The sequence below is a fragment of the Hylaeus anthracinus genome, unplaced genomic scaffold (assembly GCF_026225885.1).
Source record: "Hylaeus anthracinus isolate JK02 unplaced genomic scaffold, UHH_iyHylAnth1.0_haploid 11989, whole genome shotgun sequence".
NCBI classification, from domain to species: Eukaryota; Metazoa; Arthropoda; class Insecta; order Hymenoptera; family Colletidae; genus Hylaeus; species Hylaeus anthracinus.
The window spans coordinates 5161409-5186412 of NW_026534337.1; the positions used below are offsets into that span (position 1 = coordinate 5161409).

At 34.0% G+C, this 25004-nt stretch overlaps 1 protein-coding gene and 1 long non-coding RNA gene across 3 annotated transcripts in view; both read right to left on the bottom strand.

The window, feature by feature from the left end:
- Positions 1 to 11833: 11833 nt before the first annotated feature.
- Positions 11834 to 13840, bottom strand: LOC128888133 (uncharacterized). The gene is made up of 2 exons (XR_008460187.1): positions 13058 to 13840; positions 11834 to 13008 (listed from the first exon to the last, which is right to left on the bottom strand). It is a non-coding gene; the product is annotated as an uncharacterized LOC128888133 (long non-coding RNA).
- An 8610-nt stretch (positions 13841 to 22450) lies between these two features.
- Positions 22451 to 25004, bottom strand: part of LOC128888032 (lachesin-like) — a 453249-nt gene continuing 450695 nt past the window's right edge. For both annotated transcript variants that reach the window (XM_054144628.1, XM_054144627.1), the window contains one exon: positions 22451 to 23362. In XM_054144628.1, coding sequence (XP_054000603.1) covers positions 23289 to 23362 — 74 coding nt within the window. In that variant the 3' untranslated portion in view covers positions 22451 to 23288. The remainder of the gene's footprint in view (positions 23363 to 25004) is intronic.

Genomic DNA, 25004 nt, shown 5'->3' on the forward strand with positions numbered 1-25004 from the left:
TCAAGGAAGAAAAACGTAAAACGCGTAGGTTGCAAGAACAAAGAGCGATCGATGGCTGGGAAGCCTTCACCGTTACTCTTCCGGTGAGAAAAAATGAGGGTGCGTTGCACTCGAAGCGTTGCACCATAAAGTCTACGGAGTATTCGACGTCTATGACGCCACGAATCGCGAAAACCTGCGCGCTTTTTTGTCTAATCAGATGGATTTATACACCGAGATGTAAACGAGTAAACGGAATTCGCCTAACGACGTTTAGTAGTTGTAGTTGAGAATTCCGAGAGTAAACGGTTGCTTCCTGAACAAAGCCTAGAGTTGTAAGGGGCATTCGCATACATAATACACAGTGCATTCAAAAAGTTCGCGGACTCGTTTTAGAAACAGACGTAATAACGTGCCAGTTGTGTTTCAACGCTGATACTAGTTAGTCTAATGCTTACTTTATTCATCAGGTTTTGTTCAACAAGCGTCTAGTCGTTTGTTGTTGTTGAATGTTTATGTAGGTATACAGGATGAGGCATTTCAAACAGGCCACCTGAATAATTTTAGCGATAGAAAAGAAAGTGTCAAATAAGAATTATTTAATTTCGAGAGGCACCCAAGATGGTGTCAATAATTTTTTTATTGGTGGGAGCGTAGAGAAGATATGAAGGTCGACTCTGTTTTTTTAAATAGTATGATATACGTAGTATGTAGTATATGTAGTTCCTTATACATATACATTCAAGACGAATAAAATGACCTGTAGTTGAAGGTCATCCAAGGTAATACATGCTGACTATAATAGAAAATAAATTATTTCAATGCACTCTTCAAATATTTCATTAATTTTCTTATTTGCGTAAATGCATTTTCTAAAACGTGTTAATGTAGAAAACACTGCACGATGAACTTGATTTGGTTCAATTGCAATGCAAGCTCTTACGTTACGTGCCCTTCGAAATCAAACAACTCTTGATACAGTACAAAATTTTACAATTTTTTGGGAAAATTGTAAAAAATATACACGTCGAATTCAATAACCTCCTCCTTTTAGAAATTTGGCTTTAACAGAACTGTTGAATGAACAAAAATTCAAACTGTTATTGTCTCATGATATTTATCAATATTATGGCGCCATTACTTTATTGTTCCATCGAAGAATTTAATTACAAATACTTATTTGTTCGGATATTATCTAAATTAACAAAAAAGCTATAAGCACTGTTTTTCTTGTAATTCGTTACAACGGTCACTTTGAATATCGATTGATCGTGACAGTATCATCGAAAATATCGATATATCAGCCAGGAACAGTTATTTCCGTGAGAGTATCAAACCACGCTTTATTTCCTGTACAATGATAATCCGTTGATATATCAAGCGCACCTAAATTGAAGAAGAAACTCCCCCGGATGAAAGATAAAAGTCCCTCTAAATCTTCACCAGCCACTGCAGAAAGTTTAATCACGTAACACGCGAACACCGTTCGAGGAAATCAATTGCAGTTTCGCTCGTATTGCAGTTTCACGGTGTTTAGCGAGGCGGTCGATGAAAGAAACTCGAATGAATCCCCGCAGCTCGGGCACGTGAAACACGCCGCGGTAATAATTGAATTAATTCGACCCTTTCATCGTCGACGAAACGGCCACCGCCGAAACGACAGGTGTAATCAGAATCGGCCGCATGGCTGGTCGATTTTTCATTAATGGAGCACACCGAAGGTTCGGCGAATTCGCACAATGTGAAAAAAACAGATAATAGCCGGTACCTCGGCACAATGGTTACGTGGAATCATCTTTCTCTGATTCGCATTGTCTTCGTTGCCAGTGCTCGAGCCGCTCGAACAGGGAACTCGAATAGATTGCACTCGGAAAGTAAGACAATTTCGATTGGTATCAACCGACGTCTCTTCAAATTTTAGTCTGTTGTGGTCTTTGAAAATCATTCAGTCGTAAGAAGAAATCGATTTTAATTATTTGTGTCTGCATTGCCACGCTGATTCGGGAATCACTGAATGTACAGTCTTTCAAAATGTTTCTCTAGCAGACAGGGAATGGGGCTTGTTCGTGAAAAATTAAATTGTAAATGACGAATAAAATTTGATTGGTTAGTTTGTTGAGAGAATCGCAATTGAAGATGCGTATGATATGCGCGAGAATCGGTACAGTTTGGTTAATGTGTCTGACCATGGCGAACTGTTTCTACTTATATTAGTGAAGCGAAGCCTCGACTGTCAAATGGCGGAAGTGAAACTATCACGAATAAAACGCCAGGCGGTAGTGTTGAAAACAGTGTTTGTCTAATCATTTTTTTCGAGCTTTTTGTTCTTAATTTTTGTTATTATTTCCTGTTATTATTTTCTTGACTATTATAATAGTAACGTTTCATCAATTCTATTGTCCTTGGATCGAACAGACTCTGGTGACAATCGTCAACCAATCCGCGTTCAACAACATTACGAAATGCAAACAAGTATAGTTAGCCCTTTATTAGTTATATAAACCTAATTGAAACGTGTCGACGAATGTGTTATTTCAACCAAGTTCACTTTCGCATAAATATTGGGTGTCAATGAATGTTTCACAGGGGAAACGTAATGTCGGTTTCGAAACGTTTACATATCTCTCTCCCCCGCTAGCTTAAATTTCAATGTAATAGATGGCCGTGAGTTATTTCATCGTAAAACTGTCGTGAATCATTCAGCTGCTAGGTATCACTTTTTATTTCCAGCACGACCACATAATGTTACGCGCGTCGACAGTCTGACGTAAACGTGTCACAGTTCTGTTCAACGAGTACAGAAACAGGAGAGCTTCAATTTTGGTAATTTATTTAAATTTCTATATCTTCAGTGCTCATTAACGGTCGACTGTTTTCGAATTCTACAAAGGAAACAGAGTATTTCTTAATTGACACAAAAATTATCCTCGTTGTTTATAAAAATTATATTTTGAATTTTAAACCAGTTTTTTTTCAGAATAAGACTCTTAGTTTTATAAGAAGCAACGCTTTTTTCATTATTATATGGTTATGTAAAGATGCAGTATGACACATTGTGTATTGTATATTTAATTTATTTTTGACGAAGGTACGAGATACGATCGAAACGTAGAGCAAGTAGAAGTGTCGATTCATAAATAACTTTCGCTGCAGTTAATGAACATGCTTTCGGGAAATTCTGGGCGGGTAGCAATTTTTAATTTACCCATTAAATGAGAAAATTGGATGATCAATGATGGTGATCATATATTTAAATAAGATTTATTATGTACTATTTCGAAACAATTTGAAAGTTAACAAATGGAATTATGAATCAGCCTATTAAGAAACGTTCAAATGTGCCGAGGTATCAATTTCTCTTTCGAAAATAATCTCGTGGAAATTCCGCCGCTAATTGGAGTTCTCTCTGATTGAAATAATTACTGATCGACGTACTATAGAGTACGAAATTACGATACAGTGGTTGCGTTGGTATTTTTGGGAATTGGCATTATATAAATGCTTATAAGTATATCGTTTTCTATAAATTAGTCTCACTTTGCACGAGTCTGGTAAAAGAAGCTTAAAAAAAAGTACGATTGGTAATCATACTCTAGTCGGTTATTATTTTTTAACTTTCACCTCTACTGTAAACAGTACCGTCAAATGCGTGCTTTTTGTTATACAGGATGTTCCCGGATTAAATGATGAATTACAATAAAGATAAATTTATTATTTCGAAATTATTTATTCCTAATTCCTAACAGAATAACTTCAGAAGTAAATAGCTCTTGAACGAATCGTTTGCGAGCATATTTCTAAAGGAAATTTTTTTTTGTTTTGGGGTCCTAAATTCATCTTTTAAGTTTGGTCATTTAATCCGAGAACACGCTGTATATCTGTGGGTCATCAATGACCCAGCCTCGTCCAAAAATGTTTTTTTCACTAACAATGAGTCGTCCATGGTGATTGCAAAAATTATTCCTAAATATTCGCATATGAACTCGAATTGATATTTTTTCTTTCTGATGTCTTGTGTTGGTATACACCTGAGTTGCACAGGATAAACACTTTCCACAAACCTGTTGACCATTGAAGTACATTCGCAGATCGCGGTATGTATACATAGGAGTCCGCAGTAAGTCTGGAACTTGCGGCAAAGGAATCGGTCGACGAAACTGTTTGTGCAAAATTGTAAACACTCCGGAAATGTTTGAACATCTTCGGCAGTGAATAAAACCTCGATGATAAACATTTCAGTCGAAGGAAATTATTCCCAGTAATTTCTCTAACGAAACGTTCTCGCAAAACTGTCATCGAGAAAAAGTGGTTATAAATAAGGAAGGGATGGTTTCTGGTCCAATGTTTATTATAACGTCTTCTTCTATCACTTTCCACGGAATATTCACCTAAAGTTTGACCAACTATTCCAGAAACATCCGGAGCACACTGGAAGATCTACTCGAAATAATATTACCAAGAAAAAGATAAATTTGGGGGTACCAATCAAATTTCTATTACGATATTACTGTGTCATCAGTCTGGGAATATTTTCAACAATATAAAAATAAATCTAAGGTGAGACCATAGTCGTTGAATTATAAAGGAGGTTCAAACTAAATTTTATTGCGTATATGCACGATAAAATGTCTACATATATAGTAAAATGTAAAATCTGTACATATCATATATGTTTAATAAATATATAAACAAAATGTACATTAATGTATGCTCAATATCAATAATGTTTTTGTTTATATATTGAAGATACAAGGGATAAGTTTATAGCCTCTTGAGACACGAATTATTGCAAAAAAAGATCCTAAATTTCCTTTTTAAAACAGCAAATTTTATGTCACTTTTTATTATCAAAATAATAACCTAGATTACACATCTGTATTAAACCTTGGCAACCAAGGCAAAACGCTTTAAATTTGTCTGGCAGTGGATGTGTTAATGGTAAGGAATACATTCTACTTTTTTAGACATAACTGCGATTAAACCTAACAGATGACAGACATATATTATTATTAAAAAACAAAATTCAAAAATCACTTTTTAAAAACCCTCTACTTAATTAATTTATACATTTTTGAAGATGATCCCAAACTGATCTATCAAAACGTCAACGTACGTTCAATTAAGACAGTTAAATTTGTCGTTTATATTATACCCCAAAGCTTGACTAACAACTATCCAGAGGGTCAGTCCCTAACGTCAGGCTCCCAATTTGCATACTATCTTCATCTCTCGAATAATCACCCGCCTCGATTACTATTCTCTTTCCAATCGGCAAATTATTAAGCTCGACCTGGAAATTATGTCACGGAGACGAAACTTGTCGTCAACAACCTGAAACTTCGCGGATCCCCTGTTCCATCGGACCCGTCAGTAATTGGCAGAAGGTATCGGCCTAAGCACGCGAAGTCGAGAGCCGGCGGCTGTCCGGGGAAAAGTCACCAGGGCCGGCTCGTAAGCCGACTTAGATCCGCGCAGGAATTAATCCTTCAGTTAGTATGCGACTGGCGAACCGTCTGTTACAACATTGCCAGCAATAACCCGCGAAATATTGTGTAAAGGGCCGTTATACCTTCGGGCGGCGCTATCGCCATATCCACCAGACGTGTATTCGTTGTTGAACTTCCACGCACCTATCTAGCCACCGCAAACACGCCGTCCTCTCCGTTTAATCTGCCGATCTTAGATAGAGACTGAACCGTACCCCTGGATTTTCCACGGCGACACTTATCTCGATTCGACGCCGCATTCAGGATCGTGGGGACGCTCTGTCCGTCAAACTTTGTCCTAGCTGGGATCATCTCGAACCCATTTTCGATTCTATGCACCGAAAAACATGAGCCCAGCCGGTTCTCTTGGAAGAGATCAGTAATTTCGCTTTTCTAGGAGAGTTACATCAGCACAGCAGTATTAACACGTTAAACACGAATTATGCTTTGCTCTATTATTTATTTATTATTGTATAGTAAGTCTTAAGTGTCTATTGTTTTCTTAATGGATGTAATATTAGGTTATCCCATATGTTTATTTCGCAAACTGCGTTTATATTTAATGAAAAACTACAGAAATTTTATTGGGACTGTAGTAATGAATTTACTAGAAATGTGGGAAAAGATGGTAGAAAGAGGGGGTGATTTTTTCATAACGCTTAAATGTGTACGTATGTTTGTGATACATATTAATTTGAATAGCAGAATAATATGTGGCATAAGCTTGAAGGATGACCTAGTAATTTGATCAAGACTGTACGTAATATAGTACTGAATTTCTAAGTGCGAAATGATTTCTTAGACTTCGCGTTGTTTGAACAAATTCAAGTAGAATGGACTAAAATTTTCTTTAACAAATTATTATTTAAAAATATTTAAAAGAAAAGCTATTGTTGAATGAAGAAACTGTAGAACTCAATTTAGCTTCAAATACTACGCCGAATGCTGCAATACATAGTAATTTAAAGAAATTCAATCCACAATAGCGAAAAATGTAGCCAAAAGTGTTGAACTTTGCCTACTATTGCATGTTGATTTGTATAAATTTCTCTTGTTACTTATTTAATATTTAGCGTTAGTTTATAGGATTGCCAAATGAATGAAAAACTTGAAATTAAATGTAAAAGCTAAGAAAAAGGTAGAACAGTTCCCATCCTATCTAATGTAAAGAGTGTAGAAAATTCAAAAATCAGTGTAGTGTAGAAAACGTTTAGATGAATATGCAATATTTACATATACGGTAAAAGATTGTACGTACAAAAATTATTTAACAAATCTAAAACAGTTCTATATTTATTAAAAAGAAATTTATTAAGTCAAATAATATAACTGTAAGAAATTTAATAATTTTTTAAACATCTTCATACTTTTATAAAGGAAAAAATGAATTCTTTTGTAAATTACTAGAAAACTCATTTTCGTTAAGGATCATCGTTATTGGATTTAAATCAAGATTTCACTTGACACATGATATTTTATTGATACATTTTCAAACACAGAATACATAAATATCGTCTGAAATTGCTGTAAGAAAAAATCAACAAAGATTCTCTCATAGAAGAGAGACTACATTCAGCGATGATTACAAAACATTCACACATAGTTACGATCGACGGGATCATTTAAGCGTTTACCTGAACAATACCCATCTCATGGTTATGCATCTATGATATCACAGATACAGAATTCTAAATAATTTTTATAATGTTCTTGGATAAAGTGTTCCACGAGCAACGTTTGCAAGAGGAGTTTTTAATATTTACAATGGTCCTGAATAGACACTAGAAAATCCATGCATTACTTGAGAAAACGCATTTCAATGTCGATTCAAGTGTGATATATGATGTATAGATACGAACAATGGTATTCTAATTCATATTCCTTACCAGAACTGTTGACTGTATGCTCGTTTCTCAATTTTTGTCAAATAAACTATAAAAATATTAAAAAGAAAAGGCACTGTTGAATGAAGAAAGTATTAAACATCCAATAAGTTTATTAGATATAAAAACACACAGTTCTTTGAAGTATGGATTGGAAAGCTTATTATTTGATATTATAAATATATTTACATCTGAGAAAAAGCTGATTAAAAAATTCGTAACACAATTCGCGATGTCACCTCGTAAGAAGGTACGGTTCGTTTAATATAAAAGAGTAAATTGTAGCCGTAATGGAATGCATATTAACAAATCTCCGAGATAATAATGTTGTTAGAGCAGGTCGATTTCGCTGATAAAATTAATAAATTGTTTAGTCGATACGTATAGTTTAATTTCCAATGAATCTTGTCTGTGCCAGAATTCCATTTTGCATTGTTTTTTCAATATTAATTACTAAATGTCAAAGGACATAGATTACTGTATATTAAATTGAGTTTACTACACAATATGATACGTTTGCTAATGTTATCTCGTATATTAACGCTTATTAGATCCATAAACAACTTGCTTTTTGTTTAAATTGCGTTATTGACGTTATGAAACTTGATTACTGTGGCGATCCTCAATTTTTAATTTTAATCTGATCAACACAGTGTTTATTACTATTATATTTATCATTGAAATATAAGTGATAGAGACTCTTGATAACGTACAAAATGATATAGAACATTAAATTCTACAGATACAGTCAAAAATAGTTAATGTTATATGAGTTTAATGTATAAATATTAGCTTGAAAGCGCAAAAAGATTGCTGTAGGGAAGTGGGGGAAAGTAATGATTATAAACAAGAACGAATCAGAGAGGTTTTCAAGGGCAGTTACTTCGCCCACATTTTATTACATATGTCGAGTGTATCCATAAGAATTTCTCTCATTTGTTTTCTCATGTAAATAACAACATTCAACTCAACGGCGCAAAGCATAATAGTATTATAATAATATATCATGTAACATACAATATATATATGATATATCATTACTCAATAGTCCCTCTTAATTCGTATATTTATATTTATATATTTATATATTTATATTCTGTGTTATGTATACATATATACCTTCGCGTTTAATTCATTTTATCCGCAAGTCTCGACCGCATCGTTTTCTTTTGAAATTCGTGGCAAATACGTTTGAATTACTATTATAGTATTCGACTTCAGTTCTTTCGCACGTTCATTCATTTGAGCAGCTGCTTACATCAAATTCTAAGTAGTAAAATAACTCATGTACCTCTATTTTTGTTTTCTACAAAAGTAAATATTACGATATCAAAATTCATCTTTCATTTGGGCTCGATAGAAACTTGGGTAGCTGTCTGAGAAATCGGACGTTTGACGAAGCTTTTCCTTTGTGAGCTTTACTCGATAAGACTTAGTTTTGATTGTAGGGACATCTTCGTAACTTCTAATTTGCTAATTTCTTCAAAAATTAAAAATCTCATAAAATTTATGAGATTATTATTTAACGAATTATGAAGCTACTATTCGTGTGCGTTTAAACTTTTCTCATTAGAGTCATCTTCATAACTGAATTTACTAAATTAATGCATGAGAAGAACGTATTCAAATTAATATAATAATTATATTTATATATCAATTCAGTGATTATAAATTATACCTTATATTAATTTAATACTCAGTTAATTGAATTAATTAAGTAATTAGGTTAGTTCGTCATTAAAGAAGGAGAAAGAATTTTCCTCCCTCTGAAATCGGTTAAAATAATTTCCTCAACCTTGATTACTTGACCAGTTACTCAAGCTTCCTTCGAGGGATTACCATCGATAAGGGAATCATTCTTATCGCGTCAAGTTCGAAACTTCTCGGTGGTTCGTGTCTACCATGTCTCATCCAGCAGCGCTCGCTAACAGCATCGGTAATATTAAATATCGACGCTCGCTTTAATTAGCGCCGTACTTAGTGCGCAAGTTTACGCGTAAGGGCTAAATTCAATGTACAAACTTCCCCCTTCGATATTACCTAAGGAAAATATCGGGTCTCGGTTCCGTTTAACTTTGGTTTAACTTCGGTATCAAGCTCCCGTCGAGCTTCGAGCGGAAACGATGCGGCCGACCACTTGTAACCACTTAACCGCTACGACGACCATTCCCTTCGCGTCGATTTCGTTATACGTAACGCTAAGGTCAAAATATCCACCCTACATGGTATTTACTTTTCTGTGTCACCCCTTGCTTCTTTACAGCGGACCGTACAAAAACGGTGAAATCAACGAACGACGAAACGAAAGTGTCTCGCAAGCGACGTCATCCGAAGCACCTGGAACCGATTCGTTTTTTCCCGTCGAACATGACGGGAAGCTTCTGAATATCGAAACTACTTTTGGAGGTAGAAGTTTTTGGTTAACTTAATTAGTTTGATAAATGTTACTTATTTTAAAGAGGGTATTGTGACATACCTATGAAAGCTTTTTTATATGCTTTCATTCAATAGCTGTTGGATCTTGTTTGAAAGAATAATAAAATTTCATGAACCCAAAGATTTCTTGAAATATTAAAGTTATCATTAAGGCTGGTGGAAATGTTGGATACATTTGAATAATTTGATAAATTTAATTCGTTTCAGCCAATAGGGTATGTGTAATTATTGGTGAAATTAAGTATGAAAATGTAGTATTTATTTTGCTTAGTAGTATCATTTGAAAGTTAGGTTTTAGGTTTTCCTTCTGCTGGTCATAGAGGAAGTTGAATTGAGGTAGCAAAACATTTTTTGCCTGAGAACACCCACTGTTTATTATTCATTCTACGTTTCAACCTTCCTTCAGATCTGCGTCAGGAATACATTAAATGCATAATTCATATTTAATGTAGGAGTATCATAAGGAAAAACACAAACTAGATAGATAACATTTAAATAATATTTTTACCTCTGGATATTCAATTGTATATATTTGATAAACAAATTGTGCAGCCATATTTTAAATTATATAAACTGTATGTATATAAATGAAAAAGGTTCGTATCTTTTTATTAGAAGATTTCGTCGCATAATTATATGCAAAAGTAACCAATATATTATTTCGTTTGCAATTTCAATTTTGTTTATCATTTTGAAACAAGCAGGTGTAAAATCCGTTAATCAGTGTTTGTATCAAATTTCTGTTACACTTCTTTGTGATTTCAGATTTATGTTTAAAATTTTTTTTTAAATCAATTATTCCAACGTCGCATTTTGAAGCAGTTTAATTCGTTCTATGCAATTACCTCTAATAAATAAATGTATAGTTTTCCCAATATATTTAGGAAACTGTCAACGTGCATCAAGCTATTAAAATAAAATTCATATTCTTCTGAATTCAAAATAATTGAAAAGGCTTTTAAAACTCTTTCTAGTTAAATTATTTTATTCCTGTGCTTAGTGTTAACCTTGGAATTTGTTCATATTTTACTATCAATACCAATTTTCCTGTATTAATCATTACACAGTCAGTCCCACTGTGTACATTCGTACCCACTATGACTACTGAAGAAATATATCTAAATTCAATAGTAGGTTTTATATTTCCAAATAAATTTTTCATTATAAATACGTACAACATAAATAAACTACATACGTATACATTAGGTTGTCCTAAAAGTTTCTTCCATTTCAGTAATAAGTAATACATACACGATATTTTATGTCTAATGTTACATTGTTGAATTGTGTACGATTTATTTTGCTCCATTACTGTTACAATATTAGCATCTAAGAAATTAGGTTGTCTGTTTATATGAACAGTGCCACACAAAATAACTGAATGCAAGCCAGGGAAGAAACTTTTCGGACAACCTAATATTATAATGAAATTTTTATTTGAAAATATTAAACCAACAATTTGATTTAGATAAATTCCTTCGACAGACATAGAGGGTAATACTTATGGGACTAACTATATGTATAGTAAAAGTCCTTTTTTATTTTTCATTCCAAGACTTTGTTACGGAGATATAGCAGTTGTTAGTAAAAATGTAGAATACTTCTTGAAGATGAATACTTAGAGCCAATACGAATCGAAAAGTCCTTTGCCATTTTTCAATCAGATCCTTTGTTATGGAGATATTGATAGTTAAAGTTTCTACTCATGGCAACGCATGAACCATGTGGAGTGGGCGCGAGCGCATGGTCACGCGGAGTGTTCGCGCGAGCACATAGTCACGTGCGGGAGCACGCGCGCGCAACCGAAAGGTAAACAACCTCGGCTACGAGCGGTCCGCGTCGAGAGTTCCAGTGGTACACTTTAATCGTTTCTATTTCGATAACGAATGACCGAATTGGAAAATAGTAAAGGACTTTTTGATTTCTATACACATAAGGTATCGATCTTGATAGGTTTTAGATTTTTGTTATTACTCTATATAATAAAATAAGGAAGGTATTCGTTTTGTCTGTTTACTGGTTCCGTTATTGAGGAAAGAAAGTATCACATAGAATGGATTTTATATATAAAGATTAATTGATAACAAATATACATACACACGTGCAAACAATAAGTATTAAGTTTATGCACAATCAATAATGACGCAACAAATGGTTTATCCATAAAGACGTGTTCATTGAGGAAAGAAGAATAGACCCCACTATTACAAAAGTCACGTATCATGTCGTTCCTACTGATGAACAACGAACATTGTCATATGACATGAACAAGATTAATTGTATTCACTGGTCATCCTCAGACGAAATAAAAATATTCTTTAAAAACTAAATGAAAAGCAATAAGTCAAAGTTATGAAAAGTTTGATTCTTATTATACTGTTAGTAATTATTCAACGGGGCTTGCTTCTTCTTCATAGTTTAACGTAAGTTACTTTTGCTTACACTACACATATTTTAACTTATATTACACATTACATAATACAACATAATACAAAGAAACACTATTATCTTCGTTTTTATTTTTATGTAATTATGGATAAGTGAAATGAAATAGTTAAACAAATCGAATGAAAAGTGGTATTTAATTTTCGTTTTTCCTCGAAGAATGTTCACCAAAAGTCGAATCGATTCCAGATGTTTGGATCATTTCGCTTGTGAGATCAACACGCGGCCATAACATGATACCTAACCGGACGCTTCGGTGAACTTACTCTAAATCAATGCGAAGCAGAACCGAGTGCTCCACGCGACGCGTACAGAATCTCCCTTACTTTCTCCCTTTTCTCATTTTTCCCTCTCCTCCCTTTAATTTTGAAATTGACACCTGTGCTCTGGGCTTTGGTAAACACGATTAGAAACTTGTCCGCGCCACAGGAACGCTCCGCCTTGCCCTTGTATCTTTTTCTATAATTATTTAGACTATTTACTCGTATTTACAGGATCCGCCAGGTTGACGCGTTAACGTTATTATACTCAGGCCGATACTCGTATAGTGCGGATATGCGCCATCGTTCTCTATCGATATAAATTAGCACGAAAGGAACACGGGGGCAAAACACCAGCCCGCCACGCCTCTCCCTTCTCGCCGAGAGCTGAACTGTGTTAATTATGGAGTGGTCTCTGAAACTGTGCAATTAAGGTGAAAATCAAAGCGTGACATAGATCACGAGAGAGGTTTTCCTGGGGAAACTGACCTTCTTCAAACGCTTACAAATAGCTGGTGACTATTTGGGGTAACGTTTTCCAAATTAAGAAGGCGCCTCGCAATTCAACAAAACATTCCGAAGGAAATTGCTTACGTACAGGAAAGCGTGGTTAACTTAAACATCTATTTATATCGATACATTTACTCATCGAAATTTAACAATCGTTGGCGTATATGTATCTTGTAGCATTTGACAGAGAGTAGTCGTGCTTCAAAATTTTAAAGAAACTGTTTTAGAGATTTTTAGATATTTTAGTATACGTATGAGCTATTTGAGTTTCGAGTTATTGAAAAAATTCATATATCGACGAAATAGGAACTGAGTTTTGAATAACCTGCGGGTAGATATCAAGAATGGATAAAGTTTTATTTGAATAATCAACGTATAGCAATTTATTCGTGACGTTTGTTTGATTTATTAATTTGTTCTTTGAGAAATACTTCATTCTGTAATCCAATTTCAATTTTTATTCGGTTTTTAGTAACAAGTATAAGTCTGTTCCTCTATTATTCGTTTTTGACATTTTTAAATTATGAATTTGTCGAAGTCAACACTTTTTTATTTTTATTTTTTGTTCCATGAGTATGGAATCATGTTGACAGTAAAAGAAACAAACAATAAATTTGATACATTTTACATGAATGTAGTCAGTTTAAAATGCTGAAACTTGACTACTCTTAACATCTTCAAAGACGAATTGCTTTTTATAAAGTAAATTAAAATTCTAATTAATCTATTGCATTCATGAAATAGTTTACTATGCGCCCCGTTACATCCCACGGAAGTTTAATTATGTATGTTTATTCACAATGGTTTTCAAGTTATAGTATTTAAAACAACTTAACAACTAAACGTACACATACATATATATATATATATATATGTGCTCGTATCATCATGAAGGTTCATGGAGTATCGCAAATATAATATATTTATTAGCGCAAACAGTGTGCAAGAATTTAATTTGGTCAGAGTCAATCTTCAGATAATTTTTTTAATAACATACAATGAGTCAAAATGTTCACTTAATTAAAATAGAGGAAAATTGTTTACTCTCAAGTTAATTAAACTGAATGTATACAAATTTCTTCGTTATCAATTTCGGGCGCAGAAATTCTCTCTTTTTGGGAGATAGTCTTTCAAGTAATTTGGAAGCTACTGATTTAGACTGTTCTTCCACGTAAGTGTCGCGATCGAATAACTGCCAGATCGAATACAGTACTAAAATATATATTTAATGCAACATTATCCTGTATGATAGTTTCCTTTGCATCGCTTATGAAGACTAAGAAAGTACGTAATCGTATCATTTAAGCAGTACGAACAGTATGCTTGGATTGGATTAATCTTTCTTAATCTTATACCAAGGAGTCATTCTAATTATTAATTATACAAAATATATATTTAATGTTCTCTTCAGCTGGCAAAAATTAAACAAAATATTAAAACTTAAACTCTACAATAATATATAGCACCACTAATCAAACAGAAATCCAACTAAATCCGTCGCTAATTACCAAGCAGTAGATACGACGAAAAATAAAATCATATAAAACAAAAAGTATTCAAATTGATCTTCAAAGAAATATTCAGACATTTTTTTCGATCGCGTCGCTTACGTAGAAGAAAGGCCTAGGGCATCTAGTTTCTTTGGAAACTCTATAACTCCTGGACAATATTTTCCTTTCGCTTTGTTTCCGATCTTTGACATTTGGTAGCATCTTTGATATGTCACAATTCCTCGAACATTTGCAGACGCTGTCGGTCTGAAAATATTTTGAATGTTTGCGCATCGACGTCAATTTCTTCTTCGTGTCGGAGATTTTCATAATCGGTCGTAATTTATTGGTAACGTTAAGCTGTTGATAGTATCGCGTATAATAAACGGCTTGTTTAAACGACACCAGAGCGCACTGCAGTATTAGCACAATTCAGTAGTAATTGCACCCATACTATGCAATTTATAGTGGTTATTTCGCGCGATACTTTGGGGGAGATTTCATATATTGCGATTGGGTTTTTCGTACCATTTTTTTTTTTCAATTTTCGTCGACGCACAGAGACTTACGGGATCAACAGAGGAGATTACTCGAGAAGTTGTAATTGCCTATATCGACTAACAAGTTTCTGAAAGGAATACACATTCATCATGAAACTAGGATCATTGACATTCGTTTATCACTGTTCAAATATCCAATGTTCTTCTAACAAAAGAAATATAATCTTCCGATAACAATGACGTAATTTTATTCTATTCCTAAACAATAAAAATTCTTTCGTAATAAACTATGTTAAAGAAATTTCAAGAAAACTTCATTCAGCTTCATACTATTTTTATCTATTGCTTCAGTAAACATTGTATACGAAGTTTAAATTAAAATATATGAAACTATTTGAATTATATGAAATTTGTTTCAACACAGAAATATTTTTAGAAGACAGTTTTAAAATGTAGTACAAGCACAATAATTCGACTCTTCTCTACTGAAGTTTGAGAAACGCTGACACAGGATGGCGGGATAATTTCGATCTCTGACACTAAAGCTGGATGAATTCCTATCGATTGCGAAATTAAAGATCAGGTCGTAGTAAGACCGCGTAATCCTTGCGTTACCCTTCTTTAATCCATCATGGGCATTAACCCCTTCGTGGCGACTGCCGGGACTCTCGAACCTGTTGCTTTAAACAAGATGTACACTGAATAATGGATATTCCAAAGTAGTTCGAAGTCCGCTTAAACCGCCACGCTGGAAGCGTGTTTGCGCATTCACGGATAAATTCCATACCCGGTTAACTAACGCTAGAATATACTAATCGTGTAACGTGCTAATGGAGGGTTTCATCGGACATCGTCACGCAAAATTAATGTAACACGAGAGTTCCGACAAATTTCTACGTTACTATTTTTGAAATGGCAAAAATATAATTTACACTATTTCTTTTTCTGTTTGGTATTCATTTATTTAATCAGTTTCTCTCGATAAAGGAGAGGATACGAACATTCACTTGTATACCATTGATATTATGTTCTCTTCTAAAATGATTATTTGTCTTGATAGTATTTTTAATATTTTTGAATTGAGGGATTGTAAGAACATTTATGTAAATATCAATAAGAATAAAGAAGATAGGAAATTTTATTAAATTTTCCGTTTACAATGTAATAGTTTTACCCGAAATTGATGGGTAAATATTAATTACAAAAACATTCAATATATACGAGAACCGTATATTGTTTGTTCTTTGCTTTAGTTACAAGTGCAATTGCGTTGAAAAACGTGCGATAAATTTAATGATTCGATTCTTATTGAATTTCTAAACTTAGATTTTTAAATTCTTCATTTGCACTTTGTAAACTTACGACGTGGCCTTATGGTGCTTATTCAACATCCCTTTTATTTACAAGATATAAATAATAGATGTATACATACACAAACCCTAACCTTTGTATCACTTAAAGCTAAATTAAGGAAGAAATAAACCTTGAATATATAATAATAAGCATCTCTCTTTGAACAATCAATTTAGCGAACCGTGAATCAGTTTTCAAATTATACTCTTACCGCTTATCGAAAAAGTAAATATAAAACTGAAAAGAAAAGCTTCATGAAACATCATTCCTGAAATCCATTGTAATTATTAAAATACATAATGTATTAATAAATGTATTTTTTAATTATTTTATTACCCCAGGACATCGAAACTTCTCTATAAAAAGAAAAATTATTTGTATACGCTTTTACGCCCTCTCGGATTAAAATGAACTCAAATTTACTCGTTTCGAAGTGGTAATACCCTTGATGGATTAAAATCGATTCGAACCCCGCGTATGATATTTTGCGTTATCAATTTTTCGGCTATACAGTGTGAAAAAAGACGGGAAATGGCAGTATTTTCTTGTTAACGTAAATCACAGAGATTGACGTTGCTGATTACATGTAATAGTGGATCTTGATGCAAACGAAAATGGCAGAGTGGTATTTCGCGTCGTTGATGAAACTGCAAAATTATTCCTGAAAGGATTTCGGTGTTTTTGAAACACGATAACAACGCTATATTTGATGCTTACTGCGAAACTAATGGCACTTCGACGAAAACGAACAAATTTCTTCATTTCTAAACATTTTTGTAAAAGGTACTTAAATTGCTTCAATTAGGTATTCAACTTTCTGTGCTAGGATTCTGAAGAACAGAAAATTTTTAAAAAAACTATTAAGATCAAATAAGATGCTTACAGAAAATTGCAATTACCTTTCATACAATCTGTGGTCATCAATGGTTCGATAGGATCAGGAAATTCTCTTTAAAAGTCTTTTTTAATAACATTTCTTTCAACGACTTTAATTGACAAATTAAATTCAAACGAATAACTGCAATTCAGTTAGAAAATTGTTTTAATTAATTATATTCCTATTTTGATATCAGAAAATCAACTGATATTTTCTGAATCGTGTTGTTTTTGACATAATAGTATGATCAACAGGTAATTCTTGTGTATACCTAATGTATTTTTTAATACTATATTGTATTTTACTTGTCATCGTAATTTTTCTTCGGACATTTCTGTGTTGCAGAAGTATCGTTATAATTCAGACCTACACTTTTTATTTTACCGTTGGACGATGTTTTTTTGTTCTATTTCCCTTCTTCATAATATGCAAGTCCCCATACATATGTAGTTGTGTTTCGTCGGACGTCACTTAGTTATGTTATAAACTATGTACAGGTGCACGTTGGTTTTCTTCATACTCTATAGTTTCTAATATATGTATTTAGTATTATCACTAGTTTATAATGTATTTTTAATTATCTTATTATACATGCTGTTCACATTAATTTTAAGGTATTTCGTATTACTAGTAATCATTTTACGGAAACTAACTAAAGCATCATTTACCTGTTTTGCTGCTTTTATGTCCAAAACATATAAATTAGGGTCGCCTGTTTTAGATCGATTTCGATGTTTTCTAGAATCATAGTAGTTCTAACAAACAAAATAAAAAATCATTTTTACAGATAATCAGTGAAAACACTTTCGATTTGATTCTTTAAAACATTAAAACTTAAGAAACTTTCAGAAATTGAGCATGCTTACCCTGCTAGGTTGATCAGTGTATCAGTTGATTAGTATAACAGTAAAGGAAGAAACTAAACAGTTTCTGTTATTAATGAAGAAAACAAGTAATTGTATCGACACGTGTATGCGAACGGATACGAATTGGAACACAAATACAAATACATAAGTAACAAAATAAGTCATAAAAAGCGTAATCTGTGTATCAAAAACACAGTTTCTTGAAACTCTGATATTACTACACGTATACCATATACAACACGTGTTCCCTTAGTGTATGTTCTGAATTGTGGCTTCTAATCTTTATAGTTCACGTTATAAATAAAAATGGAGATAATTTTATACATGTTGATTATCAAATAACTGCACTGATAAGCATTATAACGCATATATTGTTATTCTTGACTCATAGATTCGATCTAACAAAATAGATTTACATGGATGTTACATTATTTAGTGGATTCAGAACACATAAACCTTAACACATTTTTAATTGCAATTTTTTGTTATTCAGAATTCCTTCAAAAAAGGTGAGCACTATTTAAAATGTTCAAAGTGACATTGAAAATTCGCTAACAATCAAAGCAGAAGGAAAGTGATTGTTGTTATACGTTTTATCTTCAAAACTACACAACTCTTGTATGAAACTTCGTTTTTAGAATGAATAGTGTAAAAATGAGCGAAGGTGATCATGTTCAGCATCTCAAACTACATATATCTTAGTCAAAAACGTATTAATATTTTCTTTTGTTCAAGGTTATACGTATGTACAATTCGAGCAGCTCTTTAGTCAATATAGACACCCTAGGAAACATTTAAACGTGAAATCTCGGTATACCTCGGAATACCTCGGTGCGTCGCTTTTTTTGTTTAATTGGTTTGTAATCGCGGATCCCTGGTTTAAGTTAATCTAGAGTTACGTCATCGAACCTGTTCGAGCACGAAATGTCACATTTGCTTTCCTCATTCAATATACAAATAGAAATGATGCAGGTACTATTTCAGTTTGTAATTAAAAATTCTGAATTCAAATAAGTAAAGTTTGTGTATTAAAATTACCCTGAATATACGGGGTGTCCTAAAACACTGACGTGAATTCACGTCACTTCAAATTCTATTCCTGGTTATGAAAAACTTATGAAAATCTTTTTATTTGATATACTATATATTTACAATATCGTGTAATTTTTATCTTCGACCTAATGATACAAATTTGCGATTTCTAGCTACAAAATTTTATTATTTTCGTTAGTACTCTGTATTAGAAACGTAAAATATCAGCCGGTCGCGAATGTGTTAATATAGAACGATTAATTTTAACGAAAATCATCGAATAATCCAAAATCGGCACTTTGTCAAACTAGCATTCCTTCTCTCACATTTTCAGGAAGCGTCCGAAGCCGAAGCGTGCTGGTAATTTTCACAGTAATCAATTACCGATAGGAATGGACAAAAAACAGCGAGGAGGAAGCGTTTAATTCGGACGACTTGCCTCTTTAATTACCTCAGGGCTCGTTGCTCTCGGGCTACGTTTGCGACTTTAATTACGGTGGAAGAGAGGAGACAGCCGCATTATGTCAAAATTAATCTTTATAGAACGTCCCTATTTTTTTTACCGCGCTCGCGTGTCGGGTTTCCCTCGCGTGAAAGCACGGACGGAGCTAAATAACGCGATAAAGAGCGCAACAAAAGTGCGTGAAACAGCGGAAGAGAAAAGAGCCGTATGTAGCACCGCTCGGGCTTGATTTTACACGAGTATCCACCGAGAGAACACCGTCCCCGTAGGCGAGACAAAAGGGGAAAAAGTCGCATGCTTTCCCATGCGTAATTGGCACTCTCGTGAAAGGTACAAGCCCGTTTTCACAGGTGTCACACGCGCCGTGGAGACCTCCTCCAACCTGGCTTTTATTTCTCCAACGGAGACTGATTTGCATGTTTCGATCTCGCGTCTTATCCAGGGAAAAGGGAGTTCGAAGAGGTTCGTTCGCAGTCTGCGATAGCGTATTGCGTCGCTTTTTTGGCGTAGTCTTTTGAGTGTTTCGAGCATGGAGGAGGAAAGGAAAACTATTCGATAAGATTTCTCTTTGTTCCTCAAGTTACTCAATAAATTGTAAAGATTATTTCAGAAGTAAAATTCTTTGGTGGAGAAGAGAGTTTATTATTGTGGCGCAAAAGAAATTATAGTTTTCACAAAAATAATTGTAGATTAAATTTGGGATAGCCTTGGAGCTTTCCTGAACTTTTTATTGTTTATATGTAGATATAGGAAAATAGCTGGAGAGCAATGTGCAGATAATTTCAAAGTGCAGAGGGTTGAAGGGATGAATTATGTTTCTAATAGTAAAATGCTAAAAACGTATGGAGATTTGAAGGGAGCAAAAAACACTTTTCTTTAGTTGGATTTCGAAAAACCTCTCGAAAAAGTGACAAGAGATACAACAAAGAATAATTTTCTTCGAAGAGAACCACCCATTAATATAAGCAACCAAAATGTCGATAGAAAATCATTAAAAATTTTTATTCAATAACAAAATCTTTCTACTTCATCACTCCTACTACCAAAGTAACAAACAAAAAGCAATTGCCACAGATTTTGTTTTAATTATACAATCTTCAAATTTCAATTTGCGACAACGTACAAAAACCGACTAGAACCGAACAATTCTTCAATCAGTTACATAAATAAAAAAGCTTCACGAGGAAGCATGTTATTGTCTCGTCGGGAACACGCGGCAAAGTGAAAGAAAACTCGTCGAAATAAGAAGCGACCCGACGAGGGAGCCAACAAAGAAACCCTGTCCGAGGTTTCATCGAGACACAGAACGCGATCGAAGACGCTCGCAAATAATAATATTCCGTTCTTTAATATTCCTCCGTTCTTGACTTTCCCGCACTTTCGACTTCTAATTCTTTTTCGTTCCTTTGCGGGGGATCTCGTCGTGCAAGAGCATCCTCCGTACCGAACTCGACGTTTTAATCTCAAGTATCCAGATGGGATCCACGATTTCGTATATAAGAAACAGAACGACGAGCGAGACGGAGAAAGAAAAAGACTCGGCTAGGGGGGGAAAAGATAGAAGGGGGAGGGCGGAAAGAACACTTTGCAGACAGAATAAAAAGGGAAGTCTATGGGGAGGGAAAAGGAAAAAGGCGAAATCGATGGCAGAGACAATTTGTACTTGCATCGCTGTTTTTTGTCCTTTCACAGTTCGTTGGCGAGAAAAGGTTAACTTCGTGAACAGTCTACTCGAGAGACGAATTATGGAGAGGGTGTATTTACTTAGTAACGAAGAATTCGTAGCTAAGTTTGCGCCCTGATTAATTTATCGCGAAGCTAAAACTCCTTACGAGTTAATAATTCACCGACAGTTTAATTCGAGTTTGCGTCGAATAGTTCGCGTCTGAGGTGGGTTCTTCATTCAACGATCTTTATTTATTTTCCTTCCTAGTATTTCATAATGGAGAGGAATGATGGAGTAATGTATTTTTGCATCGTTAGGTTCGTTGAGAAGAAGATTTCTATGTTCTTATATTTTTGATTTTATTTCTCTTTGTAGGTCGTTTGTGCTTTCTTGCTTACGATTCTCCACAAACGAGATTTGGCTAAACATTAACGGAACTCTTTGACGTTAATGACGACAAATATGCTCGCAAATGTTAAGGAAAGCTTTACAATATAATTTGTTCTCACAGATTGTCAATGATATTTGCAGAACAAGAAGTAATTATTCAATTTCATTTTTCTATTTTCATTGAAAATAGTATTTTTTTTTTGTTGGTCGTTTCAATTATAATAATATGAACAAATGCTTGTATTTTTAGCAGCAATAAAATATTATTATCCTGAAAAATAAATTCTCTTTCAGAAAAACACCAGATGTTTGCAAATTTTTCAAGAATCTAAGAATAAAGGAATTAACTCATACGTTTTGCACTCTAGAATAAAATGAAACGCAATACAGGAGTATAAATATAAAGAAACAATTCATTCAACATGTGATTTGCCTTCTTCGCGTAATTACAAGTATGAATCACTGGTTTCTTTTAAAACAGATGCAATTTTCAGCATAAAATTTTAATTTCTTCATGGGAATCTCAAACTGAAATGAACGCTTTAAAAAAAGGAAAAATATGTTTGCAAACATTAAGGAAAACCTCAAAATAAAAATCTACATCAACAAATTATCAATAAGACCTGCAGGATAAGAAAGAATTATTAAATTTCATTCTTCAATTTTTATCGACGATAAAATTGTTCTCGTAAATTGTCAAAATAAAAATTAAACGAAGTGCTGGTATTTTCAGTAATAAGAAGCCAAATGAATTACCTGCTCATTTGTTTTTCTTACCAAAAACACCAGCATCTATAAGTACTTCTAAGAATCCAAAGACAAAAGGTTTAATTATTTTCCACACCCTAAAATAAAATAAAATGCGATACAAGATACCCGTAAAGAAACAATGCATTCAACACGTGATTCTCGAAACGATTCATTAAACATCCACTTTACGACCACTCCGAGTCGCATGAGCATTCTATTCGGCGGTAAAACTGATTACAAGGTTGATTTTAATCACTGAGATCGACTAGCGGGTTCAATCACGGGGATCGTCGGCGCGGGAAGCTCGAATTAAGGGAAAGACACTCGCGGGAGATGCCTCGTGGAACGTTTCATGCTCGAACTGGCTTGGCTTGCAGCGAAATTCGAGATCGTTGGCGCGGTCTCTGCGGCGACATTACGGCGTTATACAATATGTTACACTGAAAGCGATAGTCGTTGCACTTTGTGATTTGACCCTTTTCCTCGTCCTCCACGCCTCGTGCTCGTTGCTCGGTAGAAATTCATTTTCTATCCCACCGTCTCTCTCCTCCCATCTCGTTCGTCTTCATTTTTGGACACTGCGCTACACTGACTTGGCACGCGTAATTATTATTCTTAGTATTATTTATTTATTTATTTTCCTCCACTTCCTTTTTTTTTCTTTAATACGACACTAACTACTCAGTCAATTTTCGCCTGTATTCATTGTATGCGTGTACATGTATGTGTCTGTGTTGGTATGTATGCGTGTTTGTGCGTGGATCCTGTGGTTTCTCGTGTACGTGTGCCCGTGCTCCTTGTATCCGTATCGATTTCTAACTTCATTTAGTTTTCTGTTAGGTTTAAATCGAGTCCCTAATTACAGATGATCCGACCGCGAAAGCGTCCGTTTCCGGTTCCGCTTATCGAACGATCGTCACCGCGATCAGGGCGGCCATTAGCAGCAGTCCTGTCGTCGTGATGGTCAGAGCTGAATCTGGAAAGGAAATAGAAGTTTGCTGTTAGTTCAACCTTGATAGAAATTTGTATTTTGATTTAAAATGGTAACTTGATATTGTCGTTGTCATTTGAATGCAGAATTTTATTTTTTAGTTGGTGTCATGTTAGAGTAAATTAATTTATTGGTTGCTCGTTGTAAAATGAATATACTATATAGTAGCAAGTGAAAGTAACTTTTCCTTCTTAACCGACTTCGAAAAAGGAGGAGGTTATTCAATTCGACATGTATATTTTTTTTTTTGCATTCAAGTTATACAAATTTCTTAAGAACATATACATGTATGTACGAGGTTCTTGAAGTACACTGAATATAAATATAAATGCGTAGTTACTGATAATAAAAGGCAGGTGTAATGTAAAAATATTTTGTGAAGTACAGTTAGTAAAAATGAATCTCTGACGAACCTCTGTCCCAAAAATAATAATAATGGCTTTAAAAACTACAAAACTAGGTAGAAAATCTTGCCATAATCATTTTGTTTATTCAAAATATTCTCCCTCAGCCGAAATACAATGCTTTGCACGTTCAAAAAGTGCATCAACTGACTTTTTTTTATGTCCGTGATTGGAATGGTGTTGATATTGCTCGTCGTTATTCGTTGAATATCTTCAATTGATGCACAGCGGTTTCCTTTCATCGTCAAATGCAATTTAGAGACTAAAAATAATCGCAGGGAGCTAAATCGGATAAATATAGGGGATGTTGACCCTTGACACCTTCTCATCGATCGTCAATCTTCACCGATTTTTTTTACTTTTTTCACCTTCTGAACGTGCAAATCGTTGTATTTCGGCTGAGGGAGAATATTTTGAATGAACAAAATGATTATGTCAAAATTTTCTAACTAGTTCTCTTATTCTTAAAGCTATCTGGTTATTTTTGGGACAGGGGTGTATGTCCGAAAACATATGCATAGATCCTATGTGGATTGATATTACAGCATTAATATTTTAAGTGAGTTTGTACTACAAAGACTAATGGTGGTTGCTATTTTGTATAACATCATAAATAATTTTCATTTAAAATCTAAACAATTTAATTCGTAAGTTTTGGGTAGCCCACGTGGAGTTCCGACATGAGAGTTGAGTGAGAGTTCAATGAACGAAAGTTCGTAGCATTCAAAGTCCGGACGTGTAATTAATTCTAATGGTATTAACATGGAACCATATCGAAGTGTCCTTCTTTCTCTATACCTGTGGACGTGGTAAAATTCAAGAAAATGAATTTTATTTCTTGGGTACCACGACTCAAACTTAAACGATGAAAGTACTCTACGAAGGATCACCCCTCCAATCTTATTTTGGAAACTAGCAACGTTTTTAACGAACACGAAATATATATTTTGGAAATGGAGTACCATGTATGTAATTATCTTTAAATTTTTCCTAGTCAATAGTATTATGTAATTAGGTTTATCTTCATACTTATTGTAATATCAATAGCACATAATACTGAATTAAAATGTGAAAAAAATTCTTGCTCTAATTAGTAATGAGTATTACTACAGACAGACATATTTCAAGACCCCCCTAAGGCCTCATCGTCAAGTTAAATGAAAGTTATTACTAGATAGAAATGAAAATTTGTGGTTTGAAGAGACATTATCGAGTTATCAATA